This window comes from Orbicella franksi, chromosome 4 (assembly GCF_964199315.1).
Source record: "Orbicella franksi chromosome 4, jaOrbFran1.1, whole genome shotgun sequence".
In the NCBI taxonomy this organism is placed as follows: Eukaryota; Metazoa; Cnidaria; class Anthozoa; order Scleractinia; family Merulinidae; genus Orbicella; species Orbicella franksi.
Window position 1 is genome coordinate 30,509,171 of NC_138148.1, and position 22,706 is coordinate 30,531,876.

Below are 22,706 nucleotides of genomic sequence, written 5' to 3' on the forward strand. Positions count from 1 at the left end.
TTTATTAATACTCAATATGGAGATGAGAACTTTCACTCCAACTCTCTTCAAAATATGTCTCAATCGAAAACCAAGTTTTCTTCCCTTTTTGATGGGGCAAGGGCTTTCAAAAGTCTCTTTAAAGGAGCTCAAATTAAATGGGAAGTGAAGGGGTGGGAGCTAATTTCAAACCATAAAGTGTCTTGGTCAAGTCTGCAGAAATATTTATGTAATGTTTCAAACGTAACAGATGAATTATTTATCTTCAGTTAGTTTTTTAATTTAGGAAAACTATTTTGAGACAGAAGGTCCTTGTTTACCACTTAATTGTAAATCTGTTGCAGTTCTGTTTAAAATCTCCGATACAGCCTTTGCCAAAAAAGTAAACATTACAAGCCAGAGCAAACGTTAAAAAAATCTTTGGGATTACTTTTGCACCGGTTGAAAATAAAGAATTATAGACCATTAAAAGCAAAAGTTCATTTTTTTGTGATGTCGTGACTTCGCAACTCCAATCATGATAATTGACTCCCAATTCCATCAGATATCATCCATTAGCTAGTTGCGTTCGTTGAGTGGGATAAATAAACAATTCACTCCACAAAAAGTTCCGATTGAACAACATCAGCTTAGGTAGCCTGTTACAGGCTCTCGGTCAGTGGGGATGATCGAAGAAGCGGGCGGGCGACGAGCAGAGTTTGGTAGAGGAATAAAGCCCTCTCCATATCTCTTCCGGGTCCCGCTCGTCGCTGATCCCCCTCGTCGCCCGCCCGCTTTTTCGATCATCCCCACTGACCGAGAGCCTGGAACAGGCTACAGGTTAGGTGAATAACACCAATACGGATGAAAACTTACGAACAATGTTAGCCTTTTAACTCTTGCCTTAATGTCATGATCAGACTATCCTAACAGGAATTGAACCTGCCGGAATTCGAAGTCTCATTTGTCCACCTAAATGAAACAGCACGCTTAATAAAAAGTAGCCTGCGAATTTGCTCTTCAGTTTCGCGCTCGTCTGCTGGCTTTGCTCGTCAAATTTTTTTCTGTCCTCGCTGGGAGCCTGTTCGAAGGCTAAATACAAGGAGACCGCATAGATTGCGTGACCTCATCATATGCTGGTTGTGTGACGTAAGCCATATCCTCTCATCACTTTCTTGTCGTTTATCAACAGTTCCCTCGATGGCGATCTCCTATCAAAAATGTCTCTCATATGCTCATCCCTTGGTCTCCAGGAGTCGTTACGGAAGTGACCGCTAATCACCCCTCCGTATCTTGGATAGAGTTTCTTCAAGTAGGCCGCGCCCCGACGTATTTGTTCCGAAACGTCATCTTTGTCATCTTTGAAAGTTTCAGACACTTCTTCTATGACTTCAAAAGCCTGCGTTTTTGCTAGGGTTTGTAAGCGACCATTCCATAGTTTCACCGCCTCTTGTGCCTCAATCTCGTCAAATTCGATCTCTCCCTGAAGTTTAGGGTCGACTTGCGCGAGGATTCTGCTCAGCGTGACACACACTGTCACGATCACGGTCAGTGATATCAACATCACCCATGATATTATGACTGAAATGCTTTTAGCTTGAGCGAACTTCTCTTCAATCTTTTCTTTGGAGCTTGAATCATCGACGTTTTTAAGTGCGGCCTCAATCGGACCGAGGGTTAAACACACGTAGAAATCTCCCTCCATAAAAGCGAAAACGAGCCAAATACACGGTGGAAGTAGAGATAGATAAACACTTTTACTCGATTTCCACCACACAAGCGTCCGCTTTCTGGATTGAAGACGGCAGCAGCCAGTGACGAGAGTCCAAAACGACTCTGATATCAGCATGGAAAGACAGAACAGGATGACAGCAGGACCACAAATGAACAGGCTGCCGTAAAGGACGTGGTAATGTCGCGGGCAGTCAAACACCAGTTGCTGTAGGAATGCCTTGAAGCCATACAGAGTAAGTGTTATGATGCTCGTCTTTACAGGGATTTCTGCACTGTGAATTATTTCAGTATACGGCTGGAAAACCTGAAACAAGGAACGAGTCATGACCGTCTTGTCCATTGCTTGGTTTTCACGTGTAGCTATATGTAAGGACATGTCTTTTCAAACCACCGAACGCTGGGAATTAGTTGCGTGACACTGCGTGACAGTAACAGGCAAGTACGTGCCTGGTAGCCTAAACGATGTTTTTTTTCGGATATATGACCCATATATAGAGTTATAAAATTATCGTTTTGTCCCAGAGTGTTACGCACGATGAATGAATTGTTTAAAAAGATTAGCTTGCCGAGTCAGTTAGATTTATTCACACATTTATACATTTACGTTTGTTTGTGTACGTGTGTATTTCATACGGAAAGTTATTGAAGATATCGGTGACGTCACCTAATGTTATTTGTGCCAACAAGACAAAGGCCTCCTTTGTTTCATTGTCTGGAAATTTGAATAACACGAAAACAGTGTTTGTAAAGAAGGTAAAAGGTAAAGTCTGCATACGAGCCAAGTGGCCCATCAGGCCGGAGCTTATCCCGGTTTCTGTAGCATGAAGCGACTAGGAGTATTTCTACTCCCCCCTGGATGGGATGCTAGTCCATCGCAGGGTTACCCCCAGCATTAAGTTCGCCGGTACCCATTTATACACCTGGGTGGAGAGAGGCACTGTGAGAGTAAAGTGTCTTGCCCAAGAACACAACACAATGTCCCCGGCCAGGGCTCGAACCCGGACCGCTCGATCCGGAGACGAGCGCACTAACCATGAGGCCGCCGCGCCTCCCTTATATAGAAACATTTCTCCTATTTACGAGAGCTAATCAATCGGATCATCCTCTAGCTAAAGAAGAAGAAGAAGAAGAAGAAGAAGATACATTATTTATGTGTCAGTTGAGGATGTAGCTCCTAAATGACAAAGAGCTAATTGGGGACACGGTATATTAAAAATGGAAATTCAAAATAAATACGCATATTGCGTTTTGGTGTGGACGGAAAACATTTTGAAAACGAAGCTTTTCGAAAACGTTGACGCCACGATAATCACGTGATTTCCATGCCCGAGTATTCCTCAGACATAATTTGCACAATAAGAATTACCTACAAATATACTAAGCTTTGAAGATCACCTTTTCGGCATCTTTTTTTTTATTTATTTGTTTATCTTTATTTTTTTATTTCCTGGTAGTTTTCCAGCACCACGTCGAAACGTCCAATCAGTTTCGACACTGAATTTAAAATTTGTTACAACGAAACATCAGTAACAAAGTAGCTGGTGTACTTTTCGCGGGAAACGCTCATGAATTTATGAAGCCCCGTCCACACTATACGCCGGAGAAATTTGAAAATTCAGTTTTATTTCTGCTGTTAGGCCTTCCGTCCAAACTAATCCGTCACGAAAACAGAGCTTTTCGAAAACGCTGTCCAAGAAGGAGGAATCTGAAAACGCTGGCTCTGCGTTTTGGTGTGAACGGAAAACATTTTGAAAACGGAGCTTAACGAAAACGTCGACGTCACGATAACCATATGATTTCCCTGTCCGAGTTGTCCTCAGACTCAAATCCGAAGTGACTGGTGATTGGCGCGTTTTCACATTTCTCCGGCGTAGTGTGGGCGGGAAACATTTGATGCGTTTTCAGAGCGAAACCTCAAATTCCTCCAGAGTACTGTGGGTGGGCGGCGCCTGAATTAGCTAGTGTATTTTTTGCGCGAAACGCTCTAGAGTTCCACGACTAAGAATAGTGTCAGGACCCTATTTCTCTGCATTAGAAGACTGGACTGCAATTTCACTTGGCCTTAAATTTACTTCACGTGGACATATGGCTGACAACGTTCATGCATAATTCATCGGGTTCACGGTTGATGCAACTTTGAAGTTATTTCAGACAGCAACATTCCTCATTCACGAAACTCATTTCATTTTCTTTGATTCACATTTACAAGTAATATCCGTCAGTACTCTCTTCGTAAATAAGGTTAAATATATCCACCGCTGTGGCAGTTCCAACAATAAAATTAAGCATATAACGTATTAGCACTTTGAGACATAAAAATATCAATATACCTAAACTGCTGCAAATGTTTTAAATATAAGGGACTCACAATGTGACAACAAATGAATTTTCAAACTAAAGTCGGTCTTTTCATACGAGATTATCCAATTCATGATCACGCATATTTCACGTCAACTCATTTTTGACCTCTCCAAAAAGCAAACGTCGGATTGTCGTAGGCCTCTCTCGGCGTAATCGGATAATCTTCGGGACGGCTGAGGTTCACCAAAGTTGGCGCTAACATTTCCTGACCTCTCATTGGTGGTTTATTTACGCTGAAAAGCCTTGAGGCCGGTACGTCAAACACGTCGGCATACTTTGACGGTAACTTGGCTAGGTTTGTAAGCCTCACAGAGTTGTCATCGAACGAATCCTCTCGACTTGTCGCCAGTTCTTGCTCTAAGTTAACGAGCTTTAACGGAGGTGGCTCGTTGTTCTTTCGGGAACCAGTTAGAGACTTGTTGACAGTTACCAGACGGACTGAATTCGTAGTTGCTGTTGCTGTTGCTGTTGCTGTTTCAAAAGACACGCTGCTGTCACGGTGTTCACTCTGTTTTGTTTCAACCACGTATTTCCTCTTCCTTTTCAAGCTCGGGAATTTTTCGATGAGAGATTCGCGTACCTAAGAGTAAGAGAAAAACAAAATTATTATTGTTTTGTTTTGGTTTGCACTGGTCAAACTGTAACAAATCACCAAGCTGAGCCACAAACCCGGGGAGGAGGGATTCCCATATAAAAATGAAGGGGCACTCTTCGGAAATTTTGGAAAGAACCCCTAAGAGATACCAAGATCTTATTTCGTGGGCGTGGCTTGAAATTTTCACCCCTAAGAGGAACCAATTCTGAGACAAAATTAAAAGTCAGTTGATTTTCAAATATCTCCTGTCAAATTTTTTTCTGCTCAGTACCCTAAAAGGAACCTCAATTGCTCCTGCTTTGGCTCTAAGAGGTACTAAAACTGCTTTTTTAACCCCTAATATCCCCGTTTTTTTCATACCAGAGTCCTCCAGGGGCTAAAAGCCAAAGGTACAAAGGCAGAAAAGTTTTGCTTCGAGCTTTTGTTTTGTTGTGATTGGTCAGATGAGTTGAAAGGTCTTTTTCCGAACCTTGTGGCCCCAAATGTCAGATTGTCCATAAATTCCGCCCAGAGTTCAGTGTTGCATGAAGAGACTAGGAGTAATAATACTTCAGCTGCATATAATAGAAATATTTCATTTCAGACGCCAGAATTTCCGTTTCTGGTTACCCTATGCCAGCATCTAGTCAGTGTCTATTGTTTAACTGGGGTGGAGGGAAGCATAATGAAAGAAACGACTCTTGTCTATTGATGACAATATACTGAGGATAGTGTTCAAGGGCTTTGACGAATCGAAATCCTATTCATAGTTTATCCTCTAACAAGAGCTTAGTTGTAAGATGTCCCACACTTTCGGGGCTCATCCTGGCTTCATAGCATGAAACAAGTAACTTCCCTCGGGATGGAATGCTATTTCATCGCAAGCTGCGTGATCTCAGCATTCTGTCAGGTTCACCAAACAAATGGAGGGACGAGCTATTTATACAGAGATATTTCTTACCGAGTCGTTTATCCAACAGTGTGCGAAGAAGATAAAAACTCCCTACGAAGAAAAAGAGCAAATTTTTAAGGTTACCCTGCAGGTACGTTTACTAATAAAAATGTTTTGACATTGAAACAAAATAAGTTTTAACAGGAGCCATAATCGGGGACGGAGACCGTAAGCGCGCGCCATTTCTAGTATTGGGGTTGTCCCCATGATATGGGACAATAATTCTATTTTTAGAACAAATTGCGCCATCACCTGCGGCACACGCGCGTACATGCTGCGAGGATTTTTGCGGATGTCGCGCGGGGGAAATGGCGTCCGAAATTCCCGAAATTTTTCATGTTTTTGGCCCACAACTCAACGCGTTTACGTCTGTTGGAATTTTGCTTAAGTATTTTCGTCGTAAGCTGCTCCAGTTTGAGTGAAGTAAGACAGTGTCGAATTTAGGTATGTTCCGCTGTAAGCATATATATATAGCTGACCAAATTGTGTTCCGACGGATGCTTCTTTTACATGAGCTGTACATTACTCCACTTTAAATTTCACATATGTTGAAGATTAACAACTTTTCCATTACACAGCAAAAGACTAGCTGGATATATTTAGATATAGCAGAGCTTCAGGACTTCATAGTTTCCTAGCTCCTCTTGCCACACGCTTGCAAGGAATTTGTCAGTCTATCGCGACTGAAAAGTAAAACAAAATAATTGCTAATTTGAGTTTCGCTTGAATTGTAAGCAGCGCTTGATGTTTCATCAAGGCTTAATAACTTTACGTCCGTAGATACTGCTCAGTTTTATTCGTGCAAAAATCCAGTAAATTCTTTGTTGTCGATGAATGAGAGCGCCCGCCGATGCGTGTTTTGTGCAGCCAGTAAACATGACAAATTGCACCGAAGTTCCACCGCACTTTCGTGTGAAAGCGTACATCGAACTCAAACAATAGCTCTATAGTTTTTAAATGTGTTTAAGATTGATAAATGTTTGAGAACATATTAAGCTTAGCTGAAAATATGTGAATAAAGCAGAAATAATCACCAAAGTTACGATGACGCTTTCTTTAATCAACTTGGAATAATGATTTCGATTTTGTTGATTATGGCTCCTGGTTTTAAACAATCTAAATCTTAGGGAGGCGAAAAGCCTTACGACTACTCACCAGATTTTTCATAGATGGTTCTGTCGGAGATAAATTGATCGAGGGGGTCATGATAAGAAATTTGCTTTTCTGTTTGTAAGAGTTATTCAGTGGCCGAGGGCAAAAGAGTAGAAAATACTTTGCAGCCAGGTACATGTATTTTTTCAATCGGTACTCTAACTTCTTTAATTTAAGCGACCACTTTTGAATCAGCCTGGTTATATCAATGCAATGTTGGAAAATCAGTCAGATCAGTGAGAGTAACTTATTTTCTTTTTACCGACGTTAAGCCACCACACAACTTTACTCTTTGCCACTTTCAGAGTTTTGATGTCATATTGGTTACTAGAAGCCACAATGAAAGAAACAGGGAATTTTTGTTAACATGAGCTATTATTAAATGCTATTTTGAATCCTTCAGTGCTTTGGGAAAAAGGAATCGCAAGGTTAACAGTCTTTTACGCTCGGTGTCAAGGAAATTTGAAAAAAATACCTGCAACGAGTTGGCGATGGCGAAGATATAGTGGAAAAAGATGGTATTCTTGTCGACCGCCATAAACCCGAACACCCAAGTGAGGCCAAGCAACGGAAGTAACACAACCGTCACCTTCATACTGCGCCTGCGCGTGAGACAGAGAAAAGATAAATATAAATCGGACGGACGGACGAACAGATATCATAAGCAAAATTAACCGCGCCCAACGCATTTTTTTTACGATAACTGCAAAAACTCTCGCGAGCTCATTGGCCAATTCTCATTGTCAATAAGCGGACAGACACACAAATTTATAATTTATGCGATACGTCAACGAGCGAGAGCGGACAATTTGACAATTTGTTATTGTAAAAAACAACTTTTTTTATTGACGTTAAGCCACCACACAGCTTTACTTTTTGTCACTTTCATGAGTTTTTATACCAAATTGGTTACTAGAAGCCACGATCCAGTGGCAACAATAAAAAACGTGTTCAAAAACGTCGTTTTAGTTTTTACCTCGTGTTTGATTTCCTGCTAGAGTTTTCATTTCCTGCATTCACCATGGTCTTCTTTAATAAAACATAGATAACACTGACAAGGATGAAACAATTGATCTGGAAGAAAATATACAGAAAGATATTTGAATAGAACAACACAACTGAAGGAGATTAACAATTAAGACAAAGTCTAGAGAAAGAACTTAGTTAAGATATTTTTAAAATATAGTTTCATTTCTTTTAGTCAGTAATGAGTCCTTGTGATTAATAATTATCGATAATAAGAATTGTAAGACATTTGTAACCGTTGAAAATTCACTGAAATCCTCCTAATATTAACCTTTTAAGAAATTGAAACATTTACTAACCGCTATAACTGCTAACACTGGTGCAGCAAAGACCCAAATTAGTTTGCCAGACAACCAACAGCTGAGAAAAAAATAACAAGACAATTATCATCTTAAACAACTACACGTGAATTTAAATGCTTTGTACCATTGTGCCTGCTCTGTTAAACTAACAAAATGCAACGGCTAGTCAAAGAAAACAACTACCACTTTAATTCAACTGCCTTTACTCTGAATTAAAGACTGATCTGTAGAATCAGAATCATTTATTACATGTCATGAGGTCCATATTCGTGGAAGGAAATTCCAGTAGAAGCTGACACAAGAAGGACAGGACCCCCTAATGAAAGAAAAACATTGCAAACAATAAGAGAGATATCATCTTATTGGTTAGCAGAGTGGAAAATATGTGGAATAAAATATAACTAGTCTTAAAACAAATCGAAATACATTGAAATATATATATTCTTTTAATCACTGGAATGTTTTAAAAATTTGAAACAGTTCAGATATTTGTTTCTCCAAATTATGTCCAGTTGGAAACTGGCATTTTCCCTTGTTTCCCTGATTGTCTTTAAAAGCGAGTACTGGAAACTATATATGGCACAAGTCCGTCTGAACGTTTCCCACTTGTTCCTCGGTGATTTTCCATCTTGGTAGTTATTGGTTTGAAATTTCGAAACTCGTTGCGAGAAACTAATTACTGAAACATAACGAGACACACATTTCTTTTAAAAAATTTCGGACGCATTATGTCGTACAAATTTTGGACAAAAATTTCGGACAATTTGCTGAAACATAGCTAACGTAAATTTACGCCTACAAAACACGTTTTTGACTGAGACAACAACTCTGAAAACTCTTCTACCCTCTGCACCCTCAAGGTTTACAAATACACCGTTGGGAAAATAACAAAAACACTATGAAGTCGTTACAAATCTCAAGTAGTGTCTCAACTATAGTTCGCTCCATAAAGGAAACTAGCGGCTTTGGAGCTATTTTAAAGATTTATACTGTACTGTAAATACTTCCGACGCTTAAAAAGTGATCGACTGTGTTATTTTCGGACACTCTTTTACCCCGAAATTAAAATCGCCGAAATTTTTTGCAAGTAAAATATATCCTTTTATTTTAAATAAATAAATAATACTCTACAATAGAAAATTGGACACTCTTTTACCCCGAAATTAAAATCGCCGAAATTTTTTGCAAGTAAAATATATCCTTTTATTTTAAATAAGTAAATAACACTCTACAATAGAAAATCACTTGCAGAAGGAGTTGTTAAAAATCTTACCCCATCCCAATACGTAGAACACCCTGCTGTACTTTTTGTTGCTAAACACTCGTACAATCTTGTTATAAATGTGGATTCCCTCGGCCAACATCCAACAGAATGAAGCACTTAGGAAGTAATGGGTTGCTATGGAAACTATCCGGCAAGCAAGCTGAGACAAAATGGCAGAAAAATGTGTTATCCGTGGAACTCTCCCAATTTCGAGTTAGAACTGAACTTACACAGATTGCCAGTTATGAGAATCTTGGCCTTATGTGACACATCACTGAGAAGACTGGAACAGGTACAGTTCTGAGAATTTGGTCCTTCACCAAGACATTATTTCCTAGATTGTGATTTGTCGGTTTGACAGTGCATCATTACCGGGGGGGACCTCTTAGGGTGGTCAGCCTTGAAAGGTCCACAGAGAGAGCTTTTGCGTTACCGTTTAGGGTATTGCTTTAGAATTGGTACTTCTTAAGGATGAAAAAATTTCAAGCCATGCCCAGAAAGCAGGATCTTGGTACCTCTTAGGGATTGTTTTCAAAACATCCGACAAGCATGTCAGTCCTTTTTTATATGGGGTCTTCCTGGTATCATTATTGTAAGGCAAAATTGGATTTTAACCACCAATGGAAATCTCAAAGAGCTTTCTTGAAAGTTGAAATAGGTTATTAAAACCCTTTGCAGTTGGCGTTATTATAAATTTGGTCTCAGTTTCCTGCTTGTTAATTCGTTTATGTTGCATAAATGGGCATTATACATAATAGCACCGACTAGTTTAACGCAGATACGTTGAAATTGTTTCGGTTAAAAACCACCCGAGGGAATTATATATACATACCACGTTAACAGAAATGATAAAGGTTCCGATGACAAAGCAAATTTGTGATAAACAGATCGCCAGAACCAGATTGATATGGAGACAGTATGTCTCTCGACGAGCTTTCTTTTCGCGTGGTTTTCTCCTAAAGAATAAAAAAAAAAAATAATAAATTTACAAATGCAAACATGGGGTACATCACTGTTGCATATAGAAATTACGTGTAAACAATTTCGCACGTTCTATTTCAAACACTTAATCTTACTTCAGACAAATTAAACATAGCTAACGTAAGTTTACGCCTACAAAATACGTTTTAGACTGAAATAACGTCTGTGAAAATGATAGTTTTACTGCACCCTTGAGGTTTATAGATACACAGACGTGAAAATAAGAAAAATTATTTCAAGCCGTTACGTATCTCGAGGAGTGTCTCAGCTAGAGTTCACTCCATCAAAAAAAAAAAAGAAAAAAAAAACTAGCGGCTTCGGAACTATTTCAAGGTTTATACTGAAACGTAAATATTTCGAACGCTTTTAAAAAACTTTCGGACGATTTTATTTTCGTACGCTTTTCTGTCCGAAATTACAATCGTCCGAAATGTTTTTCTAGTAATGTAATACGCTTCTGTATCATTTTCAAAGTGCCTTACATTGCAAATGAGAATCCCAGCACTGAAAGGATGCAAAAGAAAATGGAAACACAGCAGCCAACCAGGGAAATGTACTTGAGTGTTTCCTTGTGAGTATCACCCAGCTCGTCCTGGAAATAAATCATTACGGCAGCCATGAGTTGGCGGAAAAAACGGAGAAGCAATAACTATGAAACATAGAATGAGGCGTTGTACGAGCTCGGGGTTGTGGGGGGGGGGGGGGGATACTCCTTATAATGGCCTATACGAAGAGGCTCCCCCGAAAAGTGGTACCTTTAACAGGTCTCAGGTATATAAAAGGGCAGGGATTTCACAAGTTGAGGTATAAGAAAGGGTAGGGAGTTCTGTAATTTTTAATATTAAAAGGGTCTTTAATCAGAATATTTCGAACAAAAGCACCTTATGACTGTATCATTTAATTTATTGAGCACTACATGAAAACGACAAGAAGATTTCCTTTTTTGGGGGATTTTTTCATATTTACTGACCGCTTATGAAAGCATGTAAAAGGTTAATTAAAGGTATGCGATAGGGCTACCTTCTCTGTCAAAATGGTATACGAAGAGGTAAGGGGTTGGACGTCGAGGCATAGCCTCCCCATAGAAAACTTTGTCGAGTACCCCACCCCCCAGGTGCAAGAGTTTTTCTTACATAAATGCCGTGAACATCCATGATGAGGCCATAGCTTGTGAGATGATAGCAATGGCAGATGGTGTATCGCTCTGTAGATTGGTTCTTATGACATCCTACATTAGACCAGTGCTTTGAAGGATCTCTTGGGAAGTACGATCTGTTGAAAGAGAAGTTTAGGGTAACCTGTGCGAATGTCATACGTAAATCCAAGAACTGTTCAGGCGCCGTCCACATTACACCGGAGGAATTTTGAACGCAGCTTTATAACTACGATTAGGCCTACCCTCCACACTAATCCGTCACGAAAACGGAGCTTTTCGAAAACGCTCTTCAAACCGGAGGAATTTGAAAACGCCGGCTTTTCGTTTTCGTGTGGACAGAAAATATTTTGAAAACGGAGCTGTTCGATAACGCTGGTGTCACGATAACCATGTGATTTCCCTGACCAAAAAGTTTTTCTCAAACGCAAATCCAAAATGACTGCTGGCGATTGTTCGTTTTCAACTTCCTCCGGAGTAGTGTGGACGGAAAACATTTGATGCGTTTACAGAATGAAACCTCCGTTTACAAATTCCTCCGGCTTAGTGTGGATATGATGGGGCCTCAGTCTCCCTTTGAATCGTCACACAGCGCTGTTGTTTTTAACTTTCCGTAACAATCTAAATACCTGTGGTTAACAGTTACCATTTCCGAGCAAAAAGAGTATTTTTTGCGATAAAATAAAAATAAAAAATTCCGTTAGTCCTCAGCTATATATCGTCCATGCAAAGTTTAAAACGCGGACTTGTTGTTGTTAATACTCACGTCAGTTCCCAATCATTTCAACTCTAAAAGCTTATACTTACAGGGCTGTTTCATTCAAAAAGCTGCATTGAGGTTCATAAGAATCTTTCTGCAAGGGAAGCAAACTAGAAATTGGCTACTTCATATAGAGCACTGTTAGCCGGGGGTCACAGCTTAAAGAACATAAAACACGAAACCAAACTAGGGCTTTGCTTCCCATGACAATTCTTCGGGATCAACTCTACATCATGCTGGACACGAATTGCCTATAATATTCAAAGAGCTTGTGAAACTTAGTAATTGGTTAAATTTTTGGCTCTTTGGGTGTAACATTTAGGAGAAATTGGCTTTCAGAAACTGCAAAACATCTGGTTGGCAAAAGCGCTAAAGAGCTCATACTTGCGTTGTAAAATTTTGAGCTCTTTGCACAAAAAAATATTGAATACATCGGGCTCAAATTCCTTGGGACAGTAAATTGTGCTGTGCCCTTTCCATATTCAAAACAAATTTTTTTGTAGCTCCATCAGAAACTGTATCGCTTATGCTAACGAGGCAAACAAGACGCGCCCGCATACAGGCAATCATGGTAGTTGCATTCTACAAGATTACGTACTACTACCAAGATTCCTTGCAGGTGCGTCTCGTAGAGAGAAACTGGTATTATCAAAAAGAAGTCGCTGCCAAGCGGACAACTTCATGGTGACTGCGACAAATTCGAAAAATCCCGGAAATGGCTGATACTACTTTAAGTTTTTCCTTGTTTTCAACTAAATTCAATAATTTAATGATAATCCGTTTCAACAACAGTGGTTGTTTATCTTATTTTACCTTTAAATGTTCGAATCGTAAAATGACTGGTTCCATTAGGTTGGCGAGATGCTTCGGCTCCACATTCGTCACCATGACGGTGACAATAATCGAATTTAAGTTGCTGCTTTTTGATGTGAAAAGAGAAAAGAGAATGTTTAATAGTAATATTGTACTTAGCTTTCCTGAAATTTATCTAAGGACGTTGAAGATGGAAGGGTGTTTAGTACCATCTATTATACGGTGAGACGAAATTAGTAAGACCTGGAATTGCTAAGATAAGGCGCCACAACAGCGTGCGCGGTTACATACAGCACTCTGCAGAGTGTCGAGTCTTCTTGACAGTTTACTCCAAATATGACAAACTAACTTATATTGTTAGATACCTGTTATGTACAACACTGAATCACACGGTAACCAACTTAGGCTATTACCTTTTGGGGTAGCAGGGTTGGCGCAGTGGCGAGAGCGCTCGCCTCTCACCAATGTAACCCGGCGTCGATTCCGGCCCGCGTGTCAGTTTGTTGCATTGTTGGTACCCGGTTTTTCCCCTCCACAAAAAACTAACGTCTTCAAATTCCAATTCGACCAGGATAGAGGACCCGCGTTATTCCTCTTTAAATATTATAAATATTTATTTATTTACCTTCCTTCACTTTTATTGTTAGGTAAAACGTTCGTCATTCCTTTAAGAAAGGCAATAGACATTCCCACGGTATCTGAGATGGAAGAAAAAAATGCCCTTGATTCCACGGCTAGAAGTCAAAACCAGGACGTAAAACAAGAATCTGATGAACGAGGTAACTTTTACTTCAGCTTACCGTTGTCATTTCTGTCTCTCACAGTTGAACTCGGTAGTTTTAGGTGGTTGGATGTCACAGTTGGAGTTGTCACACCTTGAAAGTTCTGCCTACTCTGAGCGTTTAGTTGCATATCTGTGAAAAAGATGACGACCCGTCTCAAAAACTGTTTCATCAGGCTGGCTACAACGTAACATGAAACCCATAGCTTTCACCAACCGAAGTTGGAGGTGTTCAGGACAAGCCGCTCGTTCGTCGTGTAGTTGCACATGTCTGTCTGGATACGGGACACTAATGCGGCGAAATAATCAGCTTCCCTTTCCGTCAAACTGTTTTTCTGCGTTGTTCTTTGGGATTGCTTGAGACCACGCAGTCGTAAAGACGAAAGAGTACACCTTAATTACGTGCGAATTAAAATGCTGAATTGAGCGAAATTCTTAATTGCTCACATTTAACGAAGTTAAGATAAAAAATCTGTTACCTAAATTGTCCGTCGATATGAACATGCTTAGCTCGTCGTTTGCTTCCTCGTCCAGTGACTGTAATATTGCAGGAACCACATCTTCCAATACTACAGGGATAACGGCAACTGGAGATGTTCCCTGTTATATGAGGCGAAATGATTTTGGCTCAGTATTACATTTAGGCTCGTTGTCCATTGCAATTTCAATTTAAAAGATATTAGCCACAAGATTTTTGATTCGGCATTTTGTTTTTAAAAGAACACGAAACACTGAAGCAAACCAATAATTGTGTCAGATGACAGTGCTTTCACAGTGCTTGCCTGGCCACTGATCAGCTGATGTAAGAGGAGCTATGTATTGTTAAACTGAAAGCCAAGTGCAGCGAGACAAAAGTAGGGTGTGAGTTTTAACTTAGCGAATCAGTTAGGACTTCACACAAGATGCGATCGAAGTTGAATGGAAAGGTGGGAAGCTTACCTCGGTCTCCTCGAGTTGTTTCCATGGCAACCTGTTGTCTTTGTTCATCATGGAACTTACGACCTCACTGACACCCTAGTGGACAGTACACAAGAAATCAGCATTGTCATTCATCAAATTGTCATGGAAGCCCTCTGTCCCCAACTGAATAATACAAAACCGAATATTATGATATGTTAGGCTCCGCCCACACTGCGCCAAAGGAATTCGTAAACGGAGATTTCACTCTGAAAACGCATCAAATGTTTTCCGTCCACACTACGCCGGAGGAATTTGAAAACACAGCAATCACCGGTTATTTTGGAGTTGTGTTTGAGGAAAACCCTGGCAGGGAAATCACGTGATTATCGTGAGGTCAATGTTTCCGAAAAACTCCTTTTTCAAAATGTGTTCCGTCCACGCTGAAACGCAAAGCCGGCGTTTTCAACTTTCTCGGGTTTGAAGAACGTTTTCGAAAAGCTGCGTTTTCGTGACGGATCAGTGTAGACGGTAGGCCTAACCGTAGAAATAAAGCTGCGATTTCAAATTCCTCTCGCGTAGTTTGGACGGGGCCGAAATGCATTGGAACACTTGCTTCAACTGATCGCTCTCGTACCGTTATTAGCTCTCCGGCTTCTTTTTTACTGGTGTTGAAATTCTGAATCTTTTCCTTCACATTTTGAAGCACATCAACTGTCTGGGTCAGTTCCTCGCTGCTCATTTTCTTCAAACCATTCACTTCATCTGCAATGTGTTTGGTTGCTTTAATCACAGTGGCGACATCCGCAGCTTGCTGCGGAAACAAAGCAAGTGAGCGAGCGAGTTAGTGAGTGACCCGGTGGCTGGAATAGTGGGTTCTGGGTGATTGTGGGAAAACAAGGAAACTCCTTCACCAAGTTTGACGACAATAGAGTTATGAAGATTAAAAACTACTAAGCAAGAGAGATCAAGTGACATCAACAGTATTTAAAAGACTGTCGAATAGATGCTGTTATTTAATCATTAAATTTTTTATATAGCCATCATGTCTTACCGCTATTCTCTGTTTTCCTTCTGTGAGGGTCACTTTCAGTGGCTTTTTCTCTGCAAAAAAAGAGAGAAAAAATAAAGATGGAAAAGCAGTTATATTTATTAGTATTGCCCCCCAAAATAATTAGGATAAATACTTTACTTTACTTCCATCGAGGCTACTATGGATGGAATGCTAGTCCATCAATTTAGTCTAAAGTTTTCCATAATAATGGTTTCACTAGTCTGAAGTTATTTTAGTCAGTCTTACCCTCGCAAATAAAATCAGCTTTGTTGAAAGAATATCCGTTGGCGCATGTGCAGTGAAAGTCACCGGGCGTGTTTTTGCAACTGATGCAAAGCATGCTTACACTCTGCTGACACTCGTCGACGTCTTCACAAGATCTGCCATCAGCTCCGAGCTGGTACCCTTCATAACACGAGCAATAGTAGCTGCCATCTGTATTGTAGCACATGTGATCACAAAGCTCGCTATTTTCGCACTCGTTCACGTCTTCGCAATTTGTTTCCGAGCAATTTTCGTGACATGACTCGCCAACGTTGCAGCTGAAGCTATCGTTGCAATTCTGTTCATCAAACGCGATCCGGTACCCATTTCTACAAGCACAATTATGACTGCCTGGCGTGTTGACACATACTTGGGAACACTCACCATTATCGTGCAAACATTCGTCTACATCAGTACAGTTTCTGCCATCAGCTGAAAGTTCGTAACCAAGGAAACACGAGCAGTTGTAACTACCTTCATAATTGTTGCACACTTGCTGGCAGTCATGTTGATCGAGTTGACACTCGTCTATGTCCGCACAAGAAGTTTCGTCTCGTTGAAGCTGAAAGCCATCTAAACAAGAACAGTTGAACATTCCAGGCGTGTTCACGCAAAGATGTTGGCAACCCGATTGGCCAGTTTGGCATTCATCTATGTCCTCGCACGTCCTGCCATCACTTGTCAGCTGAAAACCGGGTTCACACGAGCATTTGAAACTTCCTGGAACGTTTAAACAAGAGAACTCGCAACCTCCGATATTTGACGAGCATTCGTTGACATCTTGACAGTGTGTCCCGTCGGCTGAGAGAGTGTAACCCGAAAAGCAACCACAACGGTAGCTACCCGGCGTGTTTACACACACATGTTGACAAGGGTTCTGAGACTGACACTCATCGTTGTCGACGCAAGTGGGTCCGTGCGCTGACCAACCTCGGTTACACTTGCAGTAATAGCTACCCACACTGTTCACACAGACGTGGTCGCATCCGCCATTGTTGATGGTGCATTCGTCGAGGTCGGTGCATGACTTCTTGTCGTTTTTCAGTTTATGCCCGCTCAAACAAGAACACTGGAAATCACCATCCTTGTTGATACACGTGTGTTGACAGTCATGCGAACCTAGCTTACATTCATCGATGTCGTCGCAAGATTGACTGCTGCGGTTGAACGAGTAACCGCCGACGCAGGTACATTGGTGACACTGACAATTACTCTTTGTGTCGTTGCAAAATAAACTGCAGGTACCGTTAGTGATAGCACATGTGTTATTGTTGTTATCGCAAGAAGGGAGGCTCGGCAATGCCTGGCCACATGCACAGGTGTAGTCCGTGCTCTGCTGTCTTGGTGGTGATTGGCACATTGGTCTCTGCTCGTCCGTACAAGGGTGTAGAGCTTATGCGACATAAAAAATAATCATGATTACACTTTCAAAACAGTTTACAACACAACAGACCACAGGAAAAAGGAAACCCTCCAGTCCCCGGATTAACTAATCGAAAGAAGTTTCATCCGAAATCGACAGTAATTACCGCGAAAGTAACACTGATTAACATGATTCTTTTTCCGTACGTCGTACGTGAGTTTGGCTTGGGTTTGGACCTCCCTCAAGAGAGGACCAAAACTCAATCAGGGAATGTTGGAAATATACCCAGACCGGAGAACTTCAGAACTTCACAAGCAAAAACAATTCGAGTTGCATTTTTTTTAAGGAGGAGTATGGACCGTGCGTTTAGGCTAAACCTCTCAAGATGCACTGTACGATGAACGTGCTCACCAAATTCTTGAACTCCAAACTGATACCGTTAACCACCACTTATAAGCCCTGGGATTATTCAACTTCGTAAGGGCTTTTAGAAGGGATGATTATAAACGGAGGGGCTTATATCCGAGAATGCTTACCGGAATGAAAAAAACCGTTTCAAGCGAGCTATAGCTGTGTTGATCGAAATAGGTTTTTCATTTACTGTTTTTTTTTTTAATTTAAGGTGATTCCTTAGTATTGCATTGCGCATCCCTACTGCGCACGATTTTCGCGTCATTAGCGCGCGCACGTGAGCGCGTGCGCGTACAAGACGTAAGAGATTTCCCTCAAACTAAGCTCGATAGCAAAACAAATGCTCCTTTTCTTTTAAACGAGCACGGTGACGCCCGATTTTTTTCAGGTATTTGCTAAGAACAGTTTAATAGAGAACATATTTGAAGGCGAGAAAAAGTTTGATGGTAGAACATGATTTGTTTTTGGGAAAATAGTTCCGTACTTGGTGTTTTTTGGCCAAGGCGAGCACTTCAAGCTAACCACGGAACTGTCCGAAAAAGTGCAATATTCCCACAACCAGGCAATCAAAAACGGCTTAAATGAAGCAACACTGCTTATGTGAATAAAAGAAGCTTTACTTTCAATATAAAATTTTGTGCCTTTCAAGTAACCAAGACTTAATTCTGTATGAAGGTGATTCGAATTTTTAACGCGCAACCAGTAAAAATGCCCCATTTTAAGAGACTGCTGACGCATAAACAAACAAGGTGACCCCATTTTTTATTGCATTTTTTTTAATGTTCATATCATGAAATGTTAATTATGCCAAGTTTCAAAAAAAGTTTGATAGTAGAAAACTTTCAAGGGAATTACCTTAAATGTTAAAACATCATAATAACACGAATTCAAAACAAGGGGGCGTTTATCCAGGGGCGGGGAGGGGGGGGGGGTTATAACCTGATATATTTTTCGGTTTACAAGTAGATGGGCCTTAAACCGGGGGAGGCTTATAATTTTTACTTAAATTCCGGAATAGACCCCTTTCAGTTAATTCCCAATCTGGAGGACAAAACAATAAGATTGTTTTGCATTTGAAAGGTCTGTTTCTCTCAGGGGAGAGGAAAACCATTGTTGTGTCGTCCAGATTGGGAATTAATGAAATGGGTCTGTTAAAAGTTTATCTGGAGAGTTCTCCTTTTGCGAGAATCACACATGGTTGAAACCGGCCCGCACGATATAAAGACTTGGTGAGGCCCTAGAAGTGTCAAACACATATTGTCATATTTCTAACACCAATACCACCAATCTACAGATTAGGGTAATTTAATAGCAAGGTTAGACTCGATTACCAGCCGCTGTTTGGGAAAGGAGCCCGCGGACGAATGTAGACCGGAACCGAGAAAGCGACGGACATTGAGCCTTAAAATCACAAAAGATCGTGAAAATGATAGAGAAGTAAGCCAGATTGGCGGCTGAGTTTCTAATAGAACACGGCAGTTGCCTCACGAAAGATATACATAGGCTAATCTATTGTAGACATGTTAAGTAATGTCTTTAATGGTGTTGAAAATTACCTTCACAGGTAGTCTCATATTTTAGGTCGTCAAAGGTGATATAGCCCCAGTTTCCCACACTCTGATCCACTAGTTTGACCCGTGCAATTCTTCCAACCCAGTTTTGAAGATCAACCTTTGTTCTTTGCATCTGTGATTTACAATTTCCACTTCTCAAAACAACAGCACTTCCATTAACCAAGATTTCCATGCGAACTTTGTGATTGTCACCGCAACCCCCTGGAACCACAGAAAAAGAAACATTTTTTTAATATAAATGCTGTGTAGACTGTGTATTTTTTCTTTGAGAATATCAATCCAGTGGTTACATGCATGTTTACATACTCGTAGTCGATAATTTGGCTAACTAACGAGATACTCAGAGGATGCTTTCAATTTGACTTGAGAGGAATATCCTGGGAAAGTTTCCGGAAAATCTAAGAATTGTTGAATTTTCGAAATTTGAATCATTCATCCGAAAATTCCAGCACCTCCAGGAGCAAAGTCAAATGGACCGGAAACTCTTGGTGAGAAATCGCCTCGCGAGCTGAAGTTGTTGCCACTGACTCCCGTTGGGTCTGATAAAGTTATTCTATGAACGTTTTACCACCTGACTGGTCTGATAAATTGCATTTATAAACGGTTTATTAAATGTAGAAATAGCATCAACTCGGAGAGAATCCTAGTTCCAGATGGGATTTGAATCCACGACCCTCCGTGATCTAACCTCTGATTTACACGAGACTCGTTTTGTCGCTGTATTTTTGTGTATGTTTGGTGTAGTCACATATAACAGAACTCTTTACCACCAATTAAAAACGACAACGTTGCACTTCTGATAACAAAGGGTGGTGACGTCATAGTTCCCATTGCTTGGACACCAAGGGAGACACTTTGCCTTTGACACGGCGTGGTTACATTTCTATGAGAGTCAATCAGCCAGTTTCCTTGGTGACCAGTATTCGAAGACGCTCCAAATATGGGCTGATGAGCGAACGCACTACCTTGTTTGGACCAATCGTCAGCGCCGTGTTCGAAGTTAAATATCGGGCATTCTAGAAGGTTTAAACAATGGAGAAAATAGACCATGAGTTATTTTGGTGCTGGTGTTCTAGTCAGGCATGATGTAGTCTCAACGTTATCAGTTAAATGTTTGGTAATTTTTATTCTTGATAATGAAGTTAGATACATAGAAACGTCAAATTACGTTACTCCTTATATTTCTTGTTAAATGCTTTAACAAGCAACTGACCATTCAATTTTTCAGCTATCAGTTTACACTTCAGCCTTTTTCTTAGCCATCAGTATATTGTCAGGGTCTTGGATCTTAGCTTTCGGTTAAAAAGCGAATCATTTCTTAGTGGACGGTTAAAATTTTGTCTAATTCTTAGATATGTATCAATTAAATCCCATTCGAAACCTCCAGTAGCTTTCGACCCCGCAGAATTATATTATTCCACCAAGGAATATCCTTAGGAGTCAAAATCTTATTCGGATCCCGGTCAAAAATTTTGGCTCTCAGAACTGAACATCCATGCTGTTTGTGTTGTCCGGACTACAACAAGATGATCTATCATTCAGATTGAGTTTCGTCGATTTGCCATTCAGATCCAAATTCAAATCGACGGAGTTCCAATTTCACTGTAACCGGTTTAAACAATTCATCAAACAGGGAATCGAAAGTTAAGTTTATTTTTCTGACACAAGTTACGTTTGTCGTATTTACCTTTCTTCATGAATACTGTAGATCTAGAAGAACAAATCGTGTGGAACTCACTTCCTGCCGAAGTGATAGACCAACCCTACATGTAATTGCACCTTTGTGATACGCTCCTACCGGATATCAGTCGCGTTTGACCGAACTAAGGCTTCGTCACTTGGCGAAAATCCGATAAGCCATCGTGAGACGAAACAAGCTTGATATACTGTCGAGTCGATCGTATTTAGATGGCGCAATCAAATATTTACCCTACACAGATTCGGTCAAAAATGTGGCCATTTCAGGTCAGTGAGGCGTTTAGAGCCAGTCTCGTCTCTCTCTCTCTCTCTCTTTTTTTTATCTCAACAGTGATTTAGTTACATTTATTTCCTATTTTTTTTCTCTTTTACATCTGGAGTTATGGGTAAATCCCAATTTTATCTGATGACTGCTGCACACTGGTTGTGTAGTAAGAGACTAAATAATAATAAAAAGCCAAATCAAATCTCAATACAGTTGATCAGTTCGTCATCCAATATAGATGTAGACATAGATGCAAATAGCAGGAACTTCCAGTTTCACTGAGTACTACAATAAGGAACCTTGGCGGCTAACTCGAATCAATTATTCCTTGTTAACTTGGCTCGAGTGGAGAGAGGGAACTAAGGAAAATTCCACTTCTCTCTAATCAGATTAAAGTTTATAGCTAGAACATGGTTTTTGAGAACAAACTTACAGAAGTGATGAGGTTTTTCAAAATTTCATTATTTTCAGCTGCAACTCCTGCAATTTTATTAAACGAGTCTGCTATATTCATTTATTTTTTTAAATAAATTTTAAATTTTAAGGATGCCAATCGAACTAACGCTCTTGTATAATGACTTCCGAGTTAAATTTTTGTTTCTCGAAATGAAGTTTGCAAAATCAAAGAAAGCAAGGATAGTTAGATAAATTCTGTTGTGACAATGTTGAGCTTAACACTGTATCAATTTACGATTAATTGACGTCTTGAAAATGTTCGACAGCTACATCTCCAAGTTTTTGATGGGAGAACGAATAATATGAGATTTGTTGACTTAAAAACCCCTAGAATTGTCTTATCATCGTCATTAATTAACAGGTCATTAATTTCAAAATGGTTGCGAAATCAAATGATCTCTGTTTGAATAGCTATAGGATCTTGCAAGTTCTACCAGAGAAAAGTTCAAGTAAAGGTCAGAAAATTCATGAGCACTTACAACACTTGTTTTACAATAGAATGCACGTCTTGTGGTGATAAAAGGGACGTTCTCGATACAATGCTTAGGACATTACAGAACTCACATATCACCCTCTTATTCACTCACTTTTAGACGGATCATCGCTTAAAGCACCGGCATCAACTTGAAGCGAAATGGTTTGGAGCGACAGAATGCCATAAAGCACAAAATGGGAGAAAAAGATTGAACACATCTTAAGCGCCATACTCCGGGCTTCGGTGCCGTGTGTGAAACCCTTTGATTAAACTGGGAAGAGATTATGTCCAATAAACAGGATGAAACTTTTCATCTGATTTTAATGTTGATTTTCCAGTGTCATATGTCACTCATTAAGAAGTCTTTAGCTTGTTTTCCAGGCATTGTTTACAGTGCTCTTGAATAGGTTTTTCACGTCAATTGAGGCGTTCCGGAAA

General features: G+C 40.2%; 2 protein-coding genes across 2 annotated transcripts; both read right to left on the minus strand.

Moving 5' to 3' along the window:
• Positions 1-347: 347 nt before the first annotated feature.
• On the minus strand, positions 348-2,254 carry LOC145483894 (uncharacterized). Its single transcript, XM_081462455.1, has one exon. It carries the CDS (start codon positions 2,066-2,068, stop codon positions 1,088-1,090), a length of 981 nt encoding a protein of 326 aa, XP_081318581.1. The 5' UTR covers positions 2,069-2,254; the 3' UTR covers positions 348-1,087.
• A 963-nt stretch (positions 2,255-3,217) lies between these two features.
• LOC145483896 (uncharacterized) lies at positions 3,218-20,450 on the minus strand. Its single transcript, XM_081462458.1, has 21 exons — positions 20,142-20,450; positions 19,357-19,575; positions 16,009-17,418; positions 15,763-15,812; positions 15,346-15,522; positions 14,751-14,825; positions 14,291-14,411; positions 13,831-13,944; positions 13,656-13,728; positions 13,031-13,133; positions 12,265-12,311; positions 11,438-11,576; positions 10,787-10,896; positions 10,156-10,279; positions 9,333-9,483; positions 8,309-8,375; positions 8,057-8,117; positions 7,708-7,805; positions 7,207-7,333; positions 5,589-5,630; positions 3,218-4,633 (listed from the first exon to the last, which is right to left on the minus strand). The coding sequence occupies exons 1-21, from the start codon at positions 20,422-20,424 to the stop codon at positions 4,148-4,150; spliced, it is 4,077 nt and encodes a 1,358-aa protein (XP_081318584.1). The 5' UTR covers positions 20,425-20,450; the 3' UTR covers positions 3,218-4,147.
• Between the last annotated feature and the right edge of the window lie 2,256 nt (positions 20,451-22,706).